General features: G+C 43.5%; 1 protein-coding gene across 1 annotated transcript; it reads left to right on the top strand.

Annotated features, from left to right (window-relative positions):
* Window positions 1-958: 958 nt before the first annotated feature.
* On the top strand, window positions 959-1950 carry KCNE4 (potassium voltage-gated channel subfamily E regulatory subunit 4; the record flags this gene model as incomplete). Its single annotated transcript, XM_082287847.1, has 2 exons — window positions 959-1013; window positions 1433-1950. Exon 2 carries the CDS (start codon window positions 1459-1461, stop codon window positions 1948-1950), a length of 492 nt encoding a protein of 163 aa, XP_082143973.1. The 5' UTR covers window positions 959-1013; window positions 1433-1458.
* Window positions 1951-15131: the final 13181 nt, after the last annotated feature.

Genomic DNA, 15131 nt, shown 5'->3' on the forward strand with positions numbered 1-15131 from the left:
GACACAGGCTGCATCCGAACTGTTCCTTTAACATCCCAGTTAAAGGAACATCCAGGGGGCTGGGAGGTCTCCTGCTCAGCCCAGCAGCCTCCAGCAGTCATTCAGAGAGCATCCCTCTGGCCAGGAACTGGTAACATCCCTTAGAACTTAAATCATCGTTAACTCAGTGGCCCTGGCCTCTATTTAGGCATAACATCATGCAGACAGCATTAACTCTTGGCTGCTTCTACTGAGGCAGAAAGGGGCTGCAAACTTCAGGACTTCCAAATTGTTCTCTGGAGGAGTCTGCACCCTTCCACTGATTATGTGGGGAACCCAAATCCCACAGTTGATGGCCAAAGTTAGGTGGCACCAGCACCCCTCCATCCAAAACTCACTCCAGACTCAGGGCCCACACTCTCCCCAGCCCCACAGCTTGCAGCAAAGTGGAGCTGCAGCACAAGTTGAAAGTCACCACTTTGTTCTGCACATACTTTCTAAAGCTTTGTCTCTAGTCCTGACCAAAGAAAATAACTTGTTTCCTCCTCCATCTCTTTGTGGAAGACTGTGTATAGCAGGCATGTAAATAACTTGGTAGTGTCTAATATAAAATTCACATGTGGATTTTTCTATATGTTATGACAAACATAGAATAATGATCTTCAGGTTTTCCATGCTGTGTAGCAGCTCTCAGGGTAAGAGGTCAGATTTAGCAACTGGGATGTTAAAGGAACAGATTCACAAGCTGAAAGATCTAGTGTGGAACTGGTTAGGAAAGAGTAAAATCTGAATTCCCTACTCTTTTTCTTTTCACAGCTGTTAAGAGTTCAGTGGGTTGAACTGCAATCCTTCAAGTTCATCTGTTGACTCCAACACAAAACTATTATAAACTGTGCCTCTAAAACACGTGATGAAACATTTCTTGAGAGCTATTTATTCCAACTGCAGCAGAGGAAAGTTTTCAGAGCACCCGGCATTTGGTAGAGGAAAGGTCTCTTGAGCTTTGCAAAAGGAGGAATTATTTGCATACCGGCGTAAGTTGCTTTTTGATTATTTTTTCCTGCATCACTGAACAAAATAATACTTCTAACTTTCGCCCACCATGGAAACATGATCAAGTAGCACAAAACTATGTTTAAGTGCCTAGTAGGGTCTTTCTATATAGTTTTTTTTCTTTAATCATGTGGATTGGGTGTTTTATAATTCAGCATAGAACTCAAGATAATTTAATATTATATGTTTTCTTTCGTTGAAGGTTTTCTGTATCTGAATAAGAGTTCATTCACTTACAGTAGTAATGCAGAGGTGTAATAGACTGGGAGCTTCAATCAGGTGTGGGGTTTGCAAGCTTACAAGGAGTAATGAAGGGTTTGAGGTAACCTTTTTCCAGATGTTTCTTTTACACCTTTGCTCTGAAGTTTGATCTTACATATCCGTTTACATTCTCCTCCAGGCTTCAGCTGTGGTAAAACACTTTCCATGCTGAAGATGGACCATGCAAATGTGACCCAAGCTATGCTTGATGCTGAATCCCCCAGCACAGAGAAGAACAACAGCAACGAGTACTTTTACATTCTGATCGTCATGTCTTTCTATGGGATCTTCCTGATAGGAATAATGCTTGGCTACATGAAATCCAAAAGAAAAGAGAAGTCATCCCATTTGCTTCTGCTCTATAAAGAGGAGGAGAGAGAATGGGGGGAAGCTGTAAAGCCTCTACCAACCGTAGCAGGACTGAAATCTGTGCAGATCCCCATGATGCTGAACATGCTGCAGGAGAGCATGGTGCCATCCCTGTCCTGTGCCATCTGCTCCATGGAAGGCAGCAGCGTGAGCTCCGAGTCCTCCTCCCCAGACGTTCACTTCACCATCCAGGAGGAAGTGCTGGATACTGAACTAGGGGAAGTGTCAGAAACGCCCCTCAATGAGAGCAGTGAGGGTTCTGTGGAAAACATCCATAAGAACTCCTAGCACTCGCAGGGCTCCCTTGACCAGCTGCCAAAGCGTGAGTGGAGCTCCCACTGAGAACTTGTGGCTCTACTTCTCTGCTCTCCAATGAACTCTGAACAGGTATCTGTGCTCCTGGGCCCAAGCTGTTCCTAAGAGCTGGCAGGACAAGGAAGCAGTGGTACCCAACTCAAAGTGTAACTTGCACATAATTGGGTTGCTTAATTTTAATTTTTCCATTATTATTTCTTACTATGAAAGCTAAGAACATGGTGAATATATATGTATTTTCTAATGAGGTAATTATTACTGGCATGTCTCTGCATATTTCAGAATTCTGTAAATATCTGGGAAATGTTTGGGGAAGTTACCCTCATACAAATGCCTGTTTCTTAAAGAGGATGGGTAATGCTCACTCACACAAAGCTGTGATAGACTAGAAATACTCTTACTGTGTTTTTCTTATGACAAACCACAGCCAACAGCACATTTGCTCAATGAGGTCTTGAAAGCTGAAAACTTGTTGATGCTGTACTTGAAGGGAGATTGCAGCATGGCTGGAGGCTGATTTTAGGTACAGAAAGAATGAAAGACAAAGCAGAAAAAGAGGCACCGAGTTCCTGTGCAGTTTGTAAAGCTTGGCTTCAGACCCATGACACTTATCTATGTCTTTGCTTAAGTTATACCTGTACTGGCCGGGTCAGGTTCACCACCTTCTGCTGCAATCCAGCCTGTGACTGAGCTCCTAACAGGACAGGTGGTTTCGTTTTTTTATTTTTTATTTTTTAAAGATGTGTACGTTTGGTCACTAAAGGCAAAGATCTGTAACTTAAAGGAGATGTTAAAAGATCTTTCTTACCAGCTGTAAGATGTAGAAAGGCTCAAACAGATGCTGCTCTGTTACACCCCCTTGAAAAATAGGTGGAATTCTAAATGAAGTTTAACCTAGCAAGGGTGAGTTCCTGGCCCCACTGAAATTATCAGCTTAGTCAGGGATGGGCACATTTTGTGCTTCTCTGTTGGAGTTAAATTCTCCATTCGAGGTCAGGAAAATTGTACCCATTTACATCTTTAAAGAATCTAGACTTTCTGCTCTATTTAAGCCAGTGTAGCTTAACATTGTGTTACATTTTTTTTTTAATCAGCTCGCATGTGACACATGCATTTCTATAAAGCTATTAGTAACTAGTATTTAAAACCACCACAGACTTCTCCCTCCCCCCAATTTAATGGTACTGTGACATTTTTTAAATGCTCATGAAATTTGTTGCTAAATTATTGCACTTTTGAAAGAAGAAAACTAATATTTCAATCATACCTTATATTTTATAATAACTTATTACAGTGTTTTGATTAGTTTTGAAGCATGAGGGCTAAAGAGCCTGAATCTAAAGCATTGCACAGCAAAATACTTGCAAAATGTCTCCACGTATTTCCTGCACTAAAATAGCTCTGTGATTTATCCACTGGCATTTGAGCTTGAGAGACAGCTTGAAAAACATGGATGCTGAACGGCAGAAACGAACTGAAGCCAGAGTCTGCTGTGCTGCTGCCGCTGGGAGGGGCTCAGAGGGTTAATGTGATGTAGGGATCAGGGATCGCTGTCTCTCTCTAACCACAGCAGAACAAAGGCTCCATTGTGCTCAGAAAGGGCCTGATTCGGGGCAGACTGAAGCCGGTGGGAGTTTTTCCATCGACTTCACTGAACTTTGGATCAGACCATATAAAGCTTTTTGGTAGATTTACTCTGAAAGGGGCTGTTTTAAGTTTGAAAGGAGCCAAATTAAGTTTGGCACTTTGCCTGGAATCACTTGAATCCTGAAACTTTCCAAATGAGACTGACATGCGCAAGTTGTCACATTTTCCATTGCTTTCTCCTTCGTCCTTTACTTTTGGTATAAATGTATTTGTCTCTGTAAAAAACTGATGTATATAATTCCTAACATCGAGTTGTATATAATTGTCTCATGTATTTAAGGTTTATTGTTTCTACTGGCACTAATTTTATTTAAATAAAGAAACACATTTCCTGGAAAAGTCTCCATGTTCGTTCACTACGTCAAATAGATTTCCAGTAACGAGACTGGGCACAATTCCTACAGGATCCTTTTCTTAGTCACTTTTTGAAATGATTCCTTGAGCTTTACGGTACTGCAATATTGTGGGATGACTGCAGGGCTGAACAGGTGCTCCAAATCCACCTTTGGTCCCTGTTGGCTGTTGGGACACTGGGCAGCACGCTCAGGTCGTGAGTGTGTGAAAAGAGGGCCACAGGGATTCCCTTCTGCAAAGACTTGGGGGTGCTGAGGAGGCATTGGGGGAGGCTGGCAAAACTGCTATGGAAACTTGTATTGCTTATTCAGCCTCTGGACAGGTTTGCATTTTGAGTTTTGGGGTTAGTTTTGCATTGTAGCAAATCGTGGGCTGGAGTTGAGGTTATGGACAAGTATCTAACACAGATCTCTGATCCCACTGGATTTCCACTACTTGGCCATGGCACACAGCTGGCTTTGTCACAAGCTTTGACCCTGGGTCTCACTGCTGTTCTGTCATTCCCAGTATTAAGTAGAGAGGAGGTTTTCAGAATTTGCCTCCCTATATAGGGGATAAATATTTAGAGGCAACTTTGCACTCCTCTAAATCTGTTATGTGTACAGACTCACCAGCACTGGTTAAGACCTGCTTGGACAGGGTAATTTGAGATTGTTTCAAAAACCAGATTGCTATAAAGTTATATCTGCTCACTTTCCCACAAAACAGGCTCCCCTGTGCTCTGCTCTCTTCATTCACTCCCTATTAAATAACTCTGGGGCCTGGTCACAAGTTTCTGTGGACCTCAAGCTACCCATCAGCCAGGCTGTGTTTGCCTGCAGCAGTGCAATCTCCCGGGACAGCCGCAGTGTCCTGGGATAGAGGGTCAGTCAGCAATGCTGCATCTTCCCCATTTACCCACGCTGCTGGCTTGGGGTTTCAGTGTTTCCATTGCCACAACAATGAATCAAGAAACTTCTGACAGCACTGGTGATAAGGAGGAAAAACAGAACCAAATGTAAATTACAGCTCTGCTGCATGGATCAAAAAGGTAGCTTATTCCAGGGGTTTCTTGTGTTAAATTGAGCTGCTATAAAGGGAAACACTGCATGCTTTGGGGCCTATTTACACTGAAATGAGCTACTAAACACAAAAAGTGGCTACCTTCTTGCAGACTGTGACAGAGCTATCCTTGGGTTGTGGGGTTAGAGAAAGCACGTGGATAGTTTTGCACGTATTTGCCTTAGCCCCAAGGCATTTGTCTTTGTCCAAATCAGTATCTTGATGACAACAGGGAAAAAAAAAAGCAAACCAGAAAATTTAGATATAAAAGCTAGATGCATGTGCAAGTGAATGCAATGATACCTTGAAGACAGCCCAGTGACCCCAGACTGCCAGGTAGCTATTATTCCAAAATAAAAGAAGTGTTGCTAATCTTCAAAAGATAGAAGAAAAACAAATTGTTCCCATTAATCTTGTTTCAAAATCCTTTTGACTACTAAGGAGTAAAAGGTAATAATTTTTTTTTTCAAAAATGAATGACATTTCCAGTGTGCTTCAGTAACCAAGTCAGATTCAGAGGTAATAGATCTTGGCTTGAAGGCCATGATAATTGACTGTAATTTGACTGAATGGAGGTGATTTTTTTTACAAATGCATTCTTCCTTAAAAGAATGCAGCAGTTAGGCTCCCATTTCTTGGCAGTGCTATACCTCATACATTTGCTGCAGTAGTTAACGCATACCACCTTTGAGAGGAAAGGAGAAGATGGCCACATGTGGCCTGTGTACATGGGCTGGCTCCAGGACCTCCTGTAAGTAGAAGTGCCAGATCTCAAGGTTGCCACATTGGGATCTGTGATAGGGCTTATCCTAAATCCTACCAGTGCATCGTGTTCAGACACACCTGTGAGGTTACTCATTCAACAGACCAAATCTGCTGAATAACTGAAGGCGGAATGCAGAACTCGTCTCTTCCCCAGGCACAGGATCTCCCAAGCTCTCCCATCATGGCTGTGCTCTAGACCAGGGGAGAGTTAACCAGAGAAGGAAGGTTAAAGAGAGAATCTGCATTCCCAGGACCAGAGCACAGGTCACAGATACTGGTAATGCCAGGAGCCTCATGTGCTGCAACTCATTGCAAAACTTCCCTCCTTAGCTTGGCCCTCTCACAGTGGGATCCCTGGATCTGTCCTTTTCTCAGACAAGTGCCCATGCTCACCCAAATAATCAAAACAATTCTCAAAGAGCTGGAAAGGAAAGAAACGGATAAATTCTAACAGTCATTTCTCTTTCTAGGCCCTCAGAGCACAAGGCTGGACAAGGATAGGTGTACCCCTTGAGGACAAGGGGTACACAGGTCCCCAATGAAGACCACGCTTTTATCACAGCCATTTCAACCAAGAGGTTAAACCATCTGCCTTTAATTTTCATCAGAAAATTTCAAAGATGGAAGGAGTCCCCACCACGTGAAAAATGAGCATTCTCAGAGATACTCAAAGTAGGTGCCACACAGAATAGTTGTATGTGCCAGGTGCAACTGTGGCAAAGTTGGAGAAAAAAGAAGAGCAAAGATGCTCTTCTGTGGTTGTTGACTTACCATGGTCACGTTATCATCTTTTTGGAACTTGCTGTCCTAGTGGGAAGATGATTTCTTTCTGAGTTAACAGTTGGATCTAGGAGGCATAAAAGTAAAATTGTTTAGGCTATTGGTTTTCACGGACTGATCATATTTGCCTCTGTGTATTTGGTTGATTTACTTTTGTATTTTTTCCATTTTCACACGCCTCTGCAGTTCCTACTGTGTACAGCCAAAACCAGCTGCACCTTCTTAGTGTATTGACACTTCTGTAACCAGCTCAACTAGGCTAGAAAATGGAAAGTAATCAAAAAATCAATGAACACCAGTTTTTCAAAGTTTAATTTGGTTTGGTTTGGCTTGGGTAGGGTTCTAGTTTAGGTTAGGCCAGGTTAGACTGAGGCTTTTGCCACACAAATAAGTGACTAAAAGAAGATAATAAAGGCAACTGGGTGATCCATTACAGACTATGTTCCCAGCTCTATCCCTCAGTAAATCTGTTCAACTGGCCTGTGCTTCTCTTGATTATCATGCTACTTATATTGCTGTCTGTGAAAATATGAGATGTTTCTGATAGATAATAAATACTTGTGAATTTTAGATGAAAGATACAGTATAAATACAAAGCTCTTCCTCACTTAGGAACAACAAACTTTTTTGCCCTCCTTAACACTACTAGGTGCAACAGTAGCCACTGGCAACAAATGCCAACTTCTAGCACTTGGAATATTTCAGCTCATCCCTCCTCAGGCCCATAAGAAGCCATGTTAAAAAGACTTTTTGCTTCACTGAGAGCTGGAGAGTAGGTCAGTAGTTCTGGGATATGGGAGACTAAATTCAGAAGAGCACACCTTCACTGCCTAAGGGTGATGTGAAGGTAACTACACTGAGAATTTCAGAGTGCTGAGCTCGGATGAAAAGTGAGAAAAGGCAGAAGAGTTATTTGTCCTTGGAGAAGGAACCACAAAATTAAAGAGTTTCCCTGCAGCTTACCTATGAATGGTGGACCTGGAGCAGCCTGTTGTGGGGCTAGCCCTCCCTGGGACAGCTGTGTCTCATCCCAGCAATGAAAACATCATCAACTAAACAGTGCAGGTGAGAGGATGTGAGACATGCAAATAGTTTTGAATTCCACCCTGGCCAATACACAAAAGCTCAGTCTTTCCTCTTCCTCAGGAGGAAATATAAACCGTGCACCTGTAAGGATGTACATCCCTCTTCTCGTTCCTCAGAACAGGAGAAACTGATCAAACAAGGTTTCCCATAAGAGATGAGAGAGGAAGAGAAAAACCAGTGCTGCTACTATTATTTGACAATATGTATGGAGTGGTACAGCAGCAGACAGACTGCCTTGAACATAACACAGGAGAGCCCCAGTGGTGCCTCTTTCAAGGCCTTAATGGAAAACACATCCCATCATTTCCCTTACAAATACCTGATGCTACAAAATGACCCATTGCAATTGCCAGTCCTGTCAGCAGCAGCATCCACCGAGTGCCAGTAATTGCTTTCCAGCCTGCAAGCACTGTGCTGCCACTGTACTGGGAAACAGGGAACACTCCTGACACTTGTAGAAGCACGGAGCAGTGCTGGGACTGTTGAAAGCCCAAGCACCACTGGGACATTTCTCCAGATCTGACCTTCCTCACTCATCACTGTAAGAGCAGCGTGGAAATTCGGGAGATGTGCATCGAGTGCATATGTGTTAATTTTCATCAGCTGCACAGGATTTTACACCAAAGGATGCTGCTGACTTTTGTTACAAGGGTGAGTGTCCCCTAAGAAATGACACTGAGGCCAGTGGATGATGTGATGGTAACACCTACCCATGTTTACTGAGAAACTGTTCATTGTGCCTCCACCAAACGAAACAGCAGCAAGATCCCTGTCACATTCTGTATCTCAGGGTCTATCTGCTCAGTGTTAGAAATAATTAACTTCAGTCATACCTAATTAGCTGCTCTTTGGCCAGGACATGTATCTCGGATGCTCACTGTAAAGATTTTTTTCTCCTATACTCATCAAGAATTCAAGACCAGATTAAAATAATCATGCAGCTCACTTCTGCAGAGAGGTGCAAACGGCTGCTGAAAGGGCTGACCTTCATCGTGCTGCAATGGAAGGAAAAATGCTGCCTTAGAGGTGGCTGCTCAAGGCTTTTATTGCTTCAGGTGATCTATAGGTACTGTACTAACTGTTTGTGTAGACATTTACACACTTCATTATGCATTAGTTTTGTAATAAAACTCATGAAGAACATTCAATAGATCCCAGGATTTCTTCTGTCAGTGAAAAGAATTTTTTCCACAACTTCTCTTCTGTGACCTTTAGTTTGTCTTCTGAAGTACTATCATCAGAACAACGAGAGCATTATATTCATGTGGAAAGAAGAGTACAAAACATTCATATAGAATAGACAGAGCTTTGGGACTAAAAGTGTCCTGTATAGGAATATTTGTGAGATACGTGTGCCAGGGAAGTATCAGAAACCCGGAAGCTGAGAGTAATAGTCCTAGGCTCTCTGAGTCCTTGTACTTATTTATTTATGATGTCTAGACAGACAGTGAATTTTCCCTCATTTTTCTGTCGAGAGCTGTGTCAGTTTGAACTGCGAGAGTCCAATAATTGTACTTATATCTGTATGTGTGTTCTTGATGTGCCTATTTTTTTCTATCATTTTTCTGCAGGACTGTAGCCCATGGAAATTATTTTTTCAGGCCTATCCTTGCCTTCTTTTTCTTTACTGCATAAAAGACATAGCTTAAGGCTCTTAAGTCAGGTTAAACCTAATTTTTTTCTATTCCTTGGCACTTTTTAATGCTGACTGCTACCATCTCTTTTGAGTAGCGCAGTACGTGCTTTCCTACCAGCTACACACACTGACATATGGTTACCATCAATTTTATAGGGGCCTGGAAGCACAAGGGATTGTGTTCATTTATCCTGTTATAAAGTGGGGCACAGAATTCATAACTTCTACTGTGGGTCACCAGTTCAAATGCAAACCCAGGACAGGACTAACCAAGTTTAGTGTGGGGACTTCATGGCTTTTATGCCACTGGCTCTGAGAGACTCGTTCCCTCAGCACACTGAAGGAAGTCATTTGAAGATGAAGAAGAGATATTTTATGCCTTATTCTGCAAAAGCAGCAAGAAGTCTGTAAACTGGGTGATGTGAGTTAGCTGCTGAAGTTGCTGGCTGGTGGGGAATGGCAGATCCCTGTCCCCACCGACCTCCAAGGCAGGCCTAGCAGGGGCAGTGATGATCACTGGCACTCCCCAGCTGGTATCTGCTCACCAAAGCACAGTCCAGCTGGCACCACGCACAACAGACTTCTGGGCCACGAGCATGGGAGCTATAGGGGTCACCAGCCCCTTTGTTATGTTGATAGTGATGTTGGAGGGTGAACCTTCTCCTAAATGGTACACTCAAAGTGGCATCGGGTTGTGGTGAGGGGAGGGACAGGCTTCAGGTAGGATTTGGGGAGATAACCCTGCATGCCCCCCAACCCCTGCAAGCCAGGAATATGTCTTTCAGAAACAATGTCTCTCCCTTTCACTTTTTTTTTTCCTTTTTGTTCCCTCTGGGCTCTGGAAACATGCATTTTATTGCTACACAGCAACTTCCCTGAACTCTATCTGGAAGATTAATGGTTTATTGAAGAACAGGCAGGATTTAGATTGTCATCAAGAGACCCATAAAAGTAAGCATGTAAAAAGTGTTATGGAAACAGAGCGTGGCCCCTTGGAGTTTTCAAGGGTGGAAGCTGGGCTGTACACATGCCCTGCATCCCGCTCCCTCACCCCTTGCTGGGAGCACACGTGGAAGAGCAGTGGGAGTCATTATTTGTGCTGGAAATGAATGAGTCCCTTGCAATGAAATTTATTGTAAATTCACCTTTTCACATGAGCTGGGTTTTTTCCAGGCTAGCTTCTGCTTTGTTGGTGCGCGTGTGCATCTTGTACGTCACTGGGAACACATTAATGACCATCAGGAACATTTCTTTTGGAATCCTCACAGATATCCCTTGTGATCCAATTTGAAGCACTGCCTGGAAAATGATTAACTCCTCTCTTTGGTCTATAAGGGATTACATGAATGTGCTCCACTGCTTCGGGCCACAGCCAGCTCATTCCTGTAGACATCCTCATGCTCCTCTCCAGGGACCTGTGCTTTTAGGGAGTCCTGCACGTAAGCTATTGTTGCATCTGAAGGCCAAACTGTTCCATTTAAGCATGGGTCCATAAAAGTGACTGTGCTGCCAAGCCCCATGGAAAGACCAGGCTGCAAGCTTCCAGCTGATCTGTGACACAGTGGAAACAGCACCCTGCTCTAACATCAGCTACGGCCCTCAGCCTTTTTTACCTCTAATCTTTTTCACAAGATTCATCAGTGGTGATATATTCTGTGTGTGGGAATAATGGCTTCATGAGTATGCCAAGCATTGTGAGGTGACAGTGCAGCTAACATGGACGGTTACTGTGACCATCCTCCTGATTACTGAAAATTGGCTGAAGTTGCCTCTCTCTCCATGCTAGCACAGGACCTCCATGTTACAGCCCAGACAGAGATGAACAGGGAATGCTGGAGCTGTAATACCACAGCTGGCATAGGGAATGGGTTTCTTTGGTGAAGGTTAAAGAAAGCAGCTCTGAAGATTTTTTAGGACAGCTCATCCTCACACACATCATCATTTGCTCCATTAGCTTTGATCCAACATCTTCCCCCAGTACTTCAGTTTCCATGGGCTCCCCTGCCCTCCTCAGCACCATGGGTCACTTTCTGTATATCATAGTAGAAGTAGAAATAAAATTAAAGTAGTGAAATAAATCCTGGTTTTTTAGCTTTGCAATTTCTTCTCAGCCCAGGAAAGGCGCAGGTTTGCTCTTGGATCCTCACACCAGCAGGGTTCCCCTATAAATTGCCCCAAAAGAGTTCCAGTAGCCCAGGACCCTCTAGATTTTCAGGCATGTCACTGGGGTCTATTCCCTCTGAATCTCTTGGGTTTTTGGTCCAATTCACACCAGATTCCTCACCTTAAGTCACAGATGTCCCTGAGGGCTGGTTAATCTGCAGTCTGCTTTTAACCTGCCTTTCATAGATGCTTGTTTTGGCATTTCTCTCCCCACTGTGCCCTGGATTAGTTGGACAGGAAACAGGCTGACCTGAGACAGAGCTCTGACCCACATGGGGCAAGCTGGGACCTGGGGTGCCCCAACTCCCCCTTCCACCTGCTGTGGGGGTTGAGTCTGTCGGGGTGATAAAAACCATTGCAGAGATGGGGCAGACATGAGCTATGGCCACACAGACAATTGCCTTTCCACAGTGTTTCTGTGCAGCCCTCAGGCCATTTTGTTTATGTGCGTGGAACAACTGGAAGTTATTGAAAAAAAGCCTCTTAATTACACTGATAGACTCTCAGAAGAAACTTTCAGATGATAAAAGCCTTGAATTGAGGAGAATTCCTGCCTCCAAGCAAGGGCAGCAAGTGGTGTGTAGCTCAGTGAGGGGCTGAGAGCGCTGCAGAGGGCTCTCAGCCCCCATGGGGCGTCTCTGAGAGGTCTCTGTAGGGTGCAGCCCAAGCCAGTGTTTTTTCAGTCCCACAGCAGCCCCACAAGGGATCTCATATGGGTTTCTGTGAGGTGCACCCCAAGCCTCTGCTCTTTGAGTCCCGTAGAAGCCCCACGCCTCCATCTGAGGCCATTTGCTGTGGGGGAGCCTGGGAACAGTGGTGGCTCAAGGTGATGGCAAAGGGCAGGGGCAGAGGCCTCCCCATGGGGCTGAGGGTGGATGGCCCTATCCTGGTCCATCAGCACCAGGCTAACCAGAAGAATAACAAACCCTGTGATTTCCTCCTTAATCACACGTCTCAGGTGCTGCTGCTCACAGCTTTATGTTTTTTCATCCCCCAAGGCCTGTAATTAGTCCCCAGCAGCCACATCAAGATACACTTTATGGTTTAATTACACATCCCAGTCTGAGTAATGTCTCTGGCTGCTCAGCCTGTCAGGCCCCATTAGCTGAGAGCATCCACCTCCCAGTGCTGAGCAGCCTGGTGAGAACGTGCCAAGCTTACACAATGAGTTTTTTTATCTTTGCTGCATCTTTAATGCAGACTGCTCTGACATCTCCTCATCCTTTGCAGAGCTTCCTTGTGAAGGTCCAAAATGAGTGTGAAGAGATTCAGTGAATGCAGTTCCTGGGACTGGACTGTGCCCATGGAGGGGGAAGAGAGACATGGTCAGTCCTTTGTGGTGGTGGTGGTGACCACAGCTGCAGTCTCAATCACAGGGTAATCAGAAAGCATTTGCTCTCCACAGGCTGAGGTCTGCTCTAGATTTGCTCTAGATATTTGCAAAACGTCTAATTAGCTGCCCTTTCATTTTGCTTTTTATCTGAGGTTGATACCGTGTCACCCACTTTTCTCAGGAGTTTTAATATTTCCAGTGACTTATGAAAAGGGCAGTTCTGTCAGGCATTTTGTGACCTTTAACTTGGGAGAATGTTGTTCTTGAGGATGATTGTGGCCATTTTGTCTGCTGTGTTCCTCATAGTGATAATTTTGTGATGATGGTCACTCCTGAAAACCAGACTGTGGCTTTCTAAGTGTGAACTAAGGAATCCCATGGTGAGTTCCTTTCTACCTGAGCTGTATACAAAGAAAATCTTGTTTGTTATTTAATGCCTATAGTGAGGGACCTCAAATGAGCCAACTGGCCTGCAAAGTCAGGAGGGAAAAAATCTGGTGAATGGTAAGCTTGTTAGGAAAAGGGTGTTTAGGTCATCTCAAAACTATTTATGAATTCAGGTCAAATTTTCTAAGTAGTTACTCCTGGGATTTCTTTGGGGTTTTTTTTGTTTGTTTGTTTGTTTTGGGGTTTTTTTTTTGGTTTTTTTTTTCTGGGAGTGGATTTATTTTTCCCTTTTCTAAACTCAGGGGTTAATGCATTTGCCCAGAAACTGGGAATCCCTCATACAGTTTCAGTCCATGCTTGGGTGGAGCTGCATAATCCATTCCCATTGAATTACCAGCACTTTTGAGTATGTTAGGAAGAAAGGGCAGTACACCCACAGTGTGTCCCACTGGACTTGTGTCCCTACAGGATAAAACATGTATTTCCTGAGCCAGAAAGAAATTACAAATGCTCCCTAGTATGGTGGTTAGCAAACACACAAAGGCAAGAATATATTGGATTTCTGCTATACAATCCACTCTGACTATAACTTGTATAAAATTGTACAAGAACATCAAGACACTGTGAGACTTGGTTATCCTGTAGCCTGGCAGCCATAGTGCTGCCATAAGAGATTTGGATCCTCTCAGGACATAGGTAGAAATCAGTCTGGATCTACCACTTCTTGGATTTAATCAGGGAATTAAATATCCTATCATTTCTTTTGCTGTTTAAGAAGCAAATGCTTTGTTGAAACAACTGTGTTTTAAGTCAAAGCCATGTTGATTTAGTTTTTAGTGAGGAAACATCAACTTCCTTAAATTTGTAAATCATCTTTTTGACTAAAAGCTGTTATCCACATGAATCTGTCAAATCGGGGCCTTGTTTGCCAGCTGCTAAAGGAGGGGATAAAAAAAAAAGCAACTCAGCTCACAGAGCTTGCAGGCTGGGAGAGGTGATGGGTAAACAGAGAACTGAGACAAAGCAATCTGGCACGTGTTTTGGGTGTCGTAAGTCAGGTAGACAATGGATATAGGTAGGTCTTTCGGCAACTGTGTTGATATTTAAAAACAACCTGAAAGAGATAATTGGATCTCACTAACTGCTTCAGTGTGCTTGTTAAAGGTGCTGCTATCTGCAAGAGATTTTCTAGTGCAATCATAAGGGGAACATTCAGCTCATGAGACAGAAAGAACCATCTGACCTCTTTTCTCCTCAGCCTGTCCTGAACATAGAAGAAAAAGTGGAGATAGACTGACATTTATTTTTCTGAGAAGAAACCAGCCTGTCTTTAAATTTTTCTTTGGGTTTTTCCATCAGATTTTATAAATGACATGTTGTTTTACAGCATCCTTAACTGGAAACAGACCTTAGATTTTGATGAGAATATGTCCTGTCTTTTTCTTAGTAGCTGCTAGTACTGGGGAAGGTGCAGTGGGCAGAATGTCAGGGGGAAAATCCTACGAAACAACAACAGGCTTTTGGATCATTTCAGGACAACTCACAACATTTTCTGCAGTTTTTCTCATTTCCTCATATATCTGTTTTCACTGGGAAAAATAAGATTCCTTTCAGGGTCAGAAAGGATGAAAATACTGGGCATAACCTTTAAGAAACTTGAATTTCAGCTGCATCTTCTACAGCTTTTTCTAGTTAGCTAATGGGCCAGTTTGTAGTGCTGCAGTAACATCTCAGTGTTGGTACCTTTCTCCGCTGTCCAATCTGATCCATGCAGCAAACAGCTGAGAATTCACCTCATGGCAGGTGTTGCAGACACTGAATAGAAACTTCACAAGCATATTTTAAGAGGACTCTTGCATTCCTGTAGTATCTGGCTGCACAATATCATACTGGGGAGAAGAGAGTGGCCCAGAGGGTGGAGGTGAAGCAAACAGGACACTGTATGGTGGGTCATTTAACAGC

This window comes from Coloeus monedula (genome assembly GCF_965178545.1).
Source record: "Coloeus monedula genome assembly, chromosome: 10".
Taxonomy (NCBI): Eukaryota; Metazoa; Chordata; class Aves; order Passeriformes; family Corvidae; genus Coloeus; species Coloeus monedula.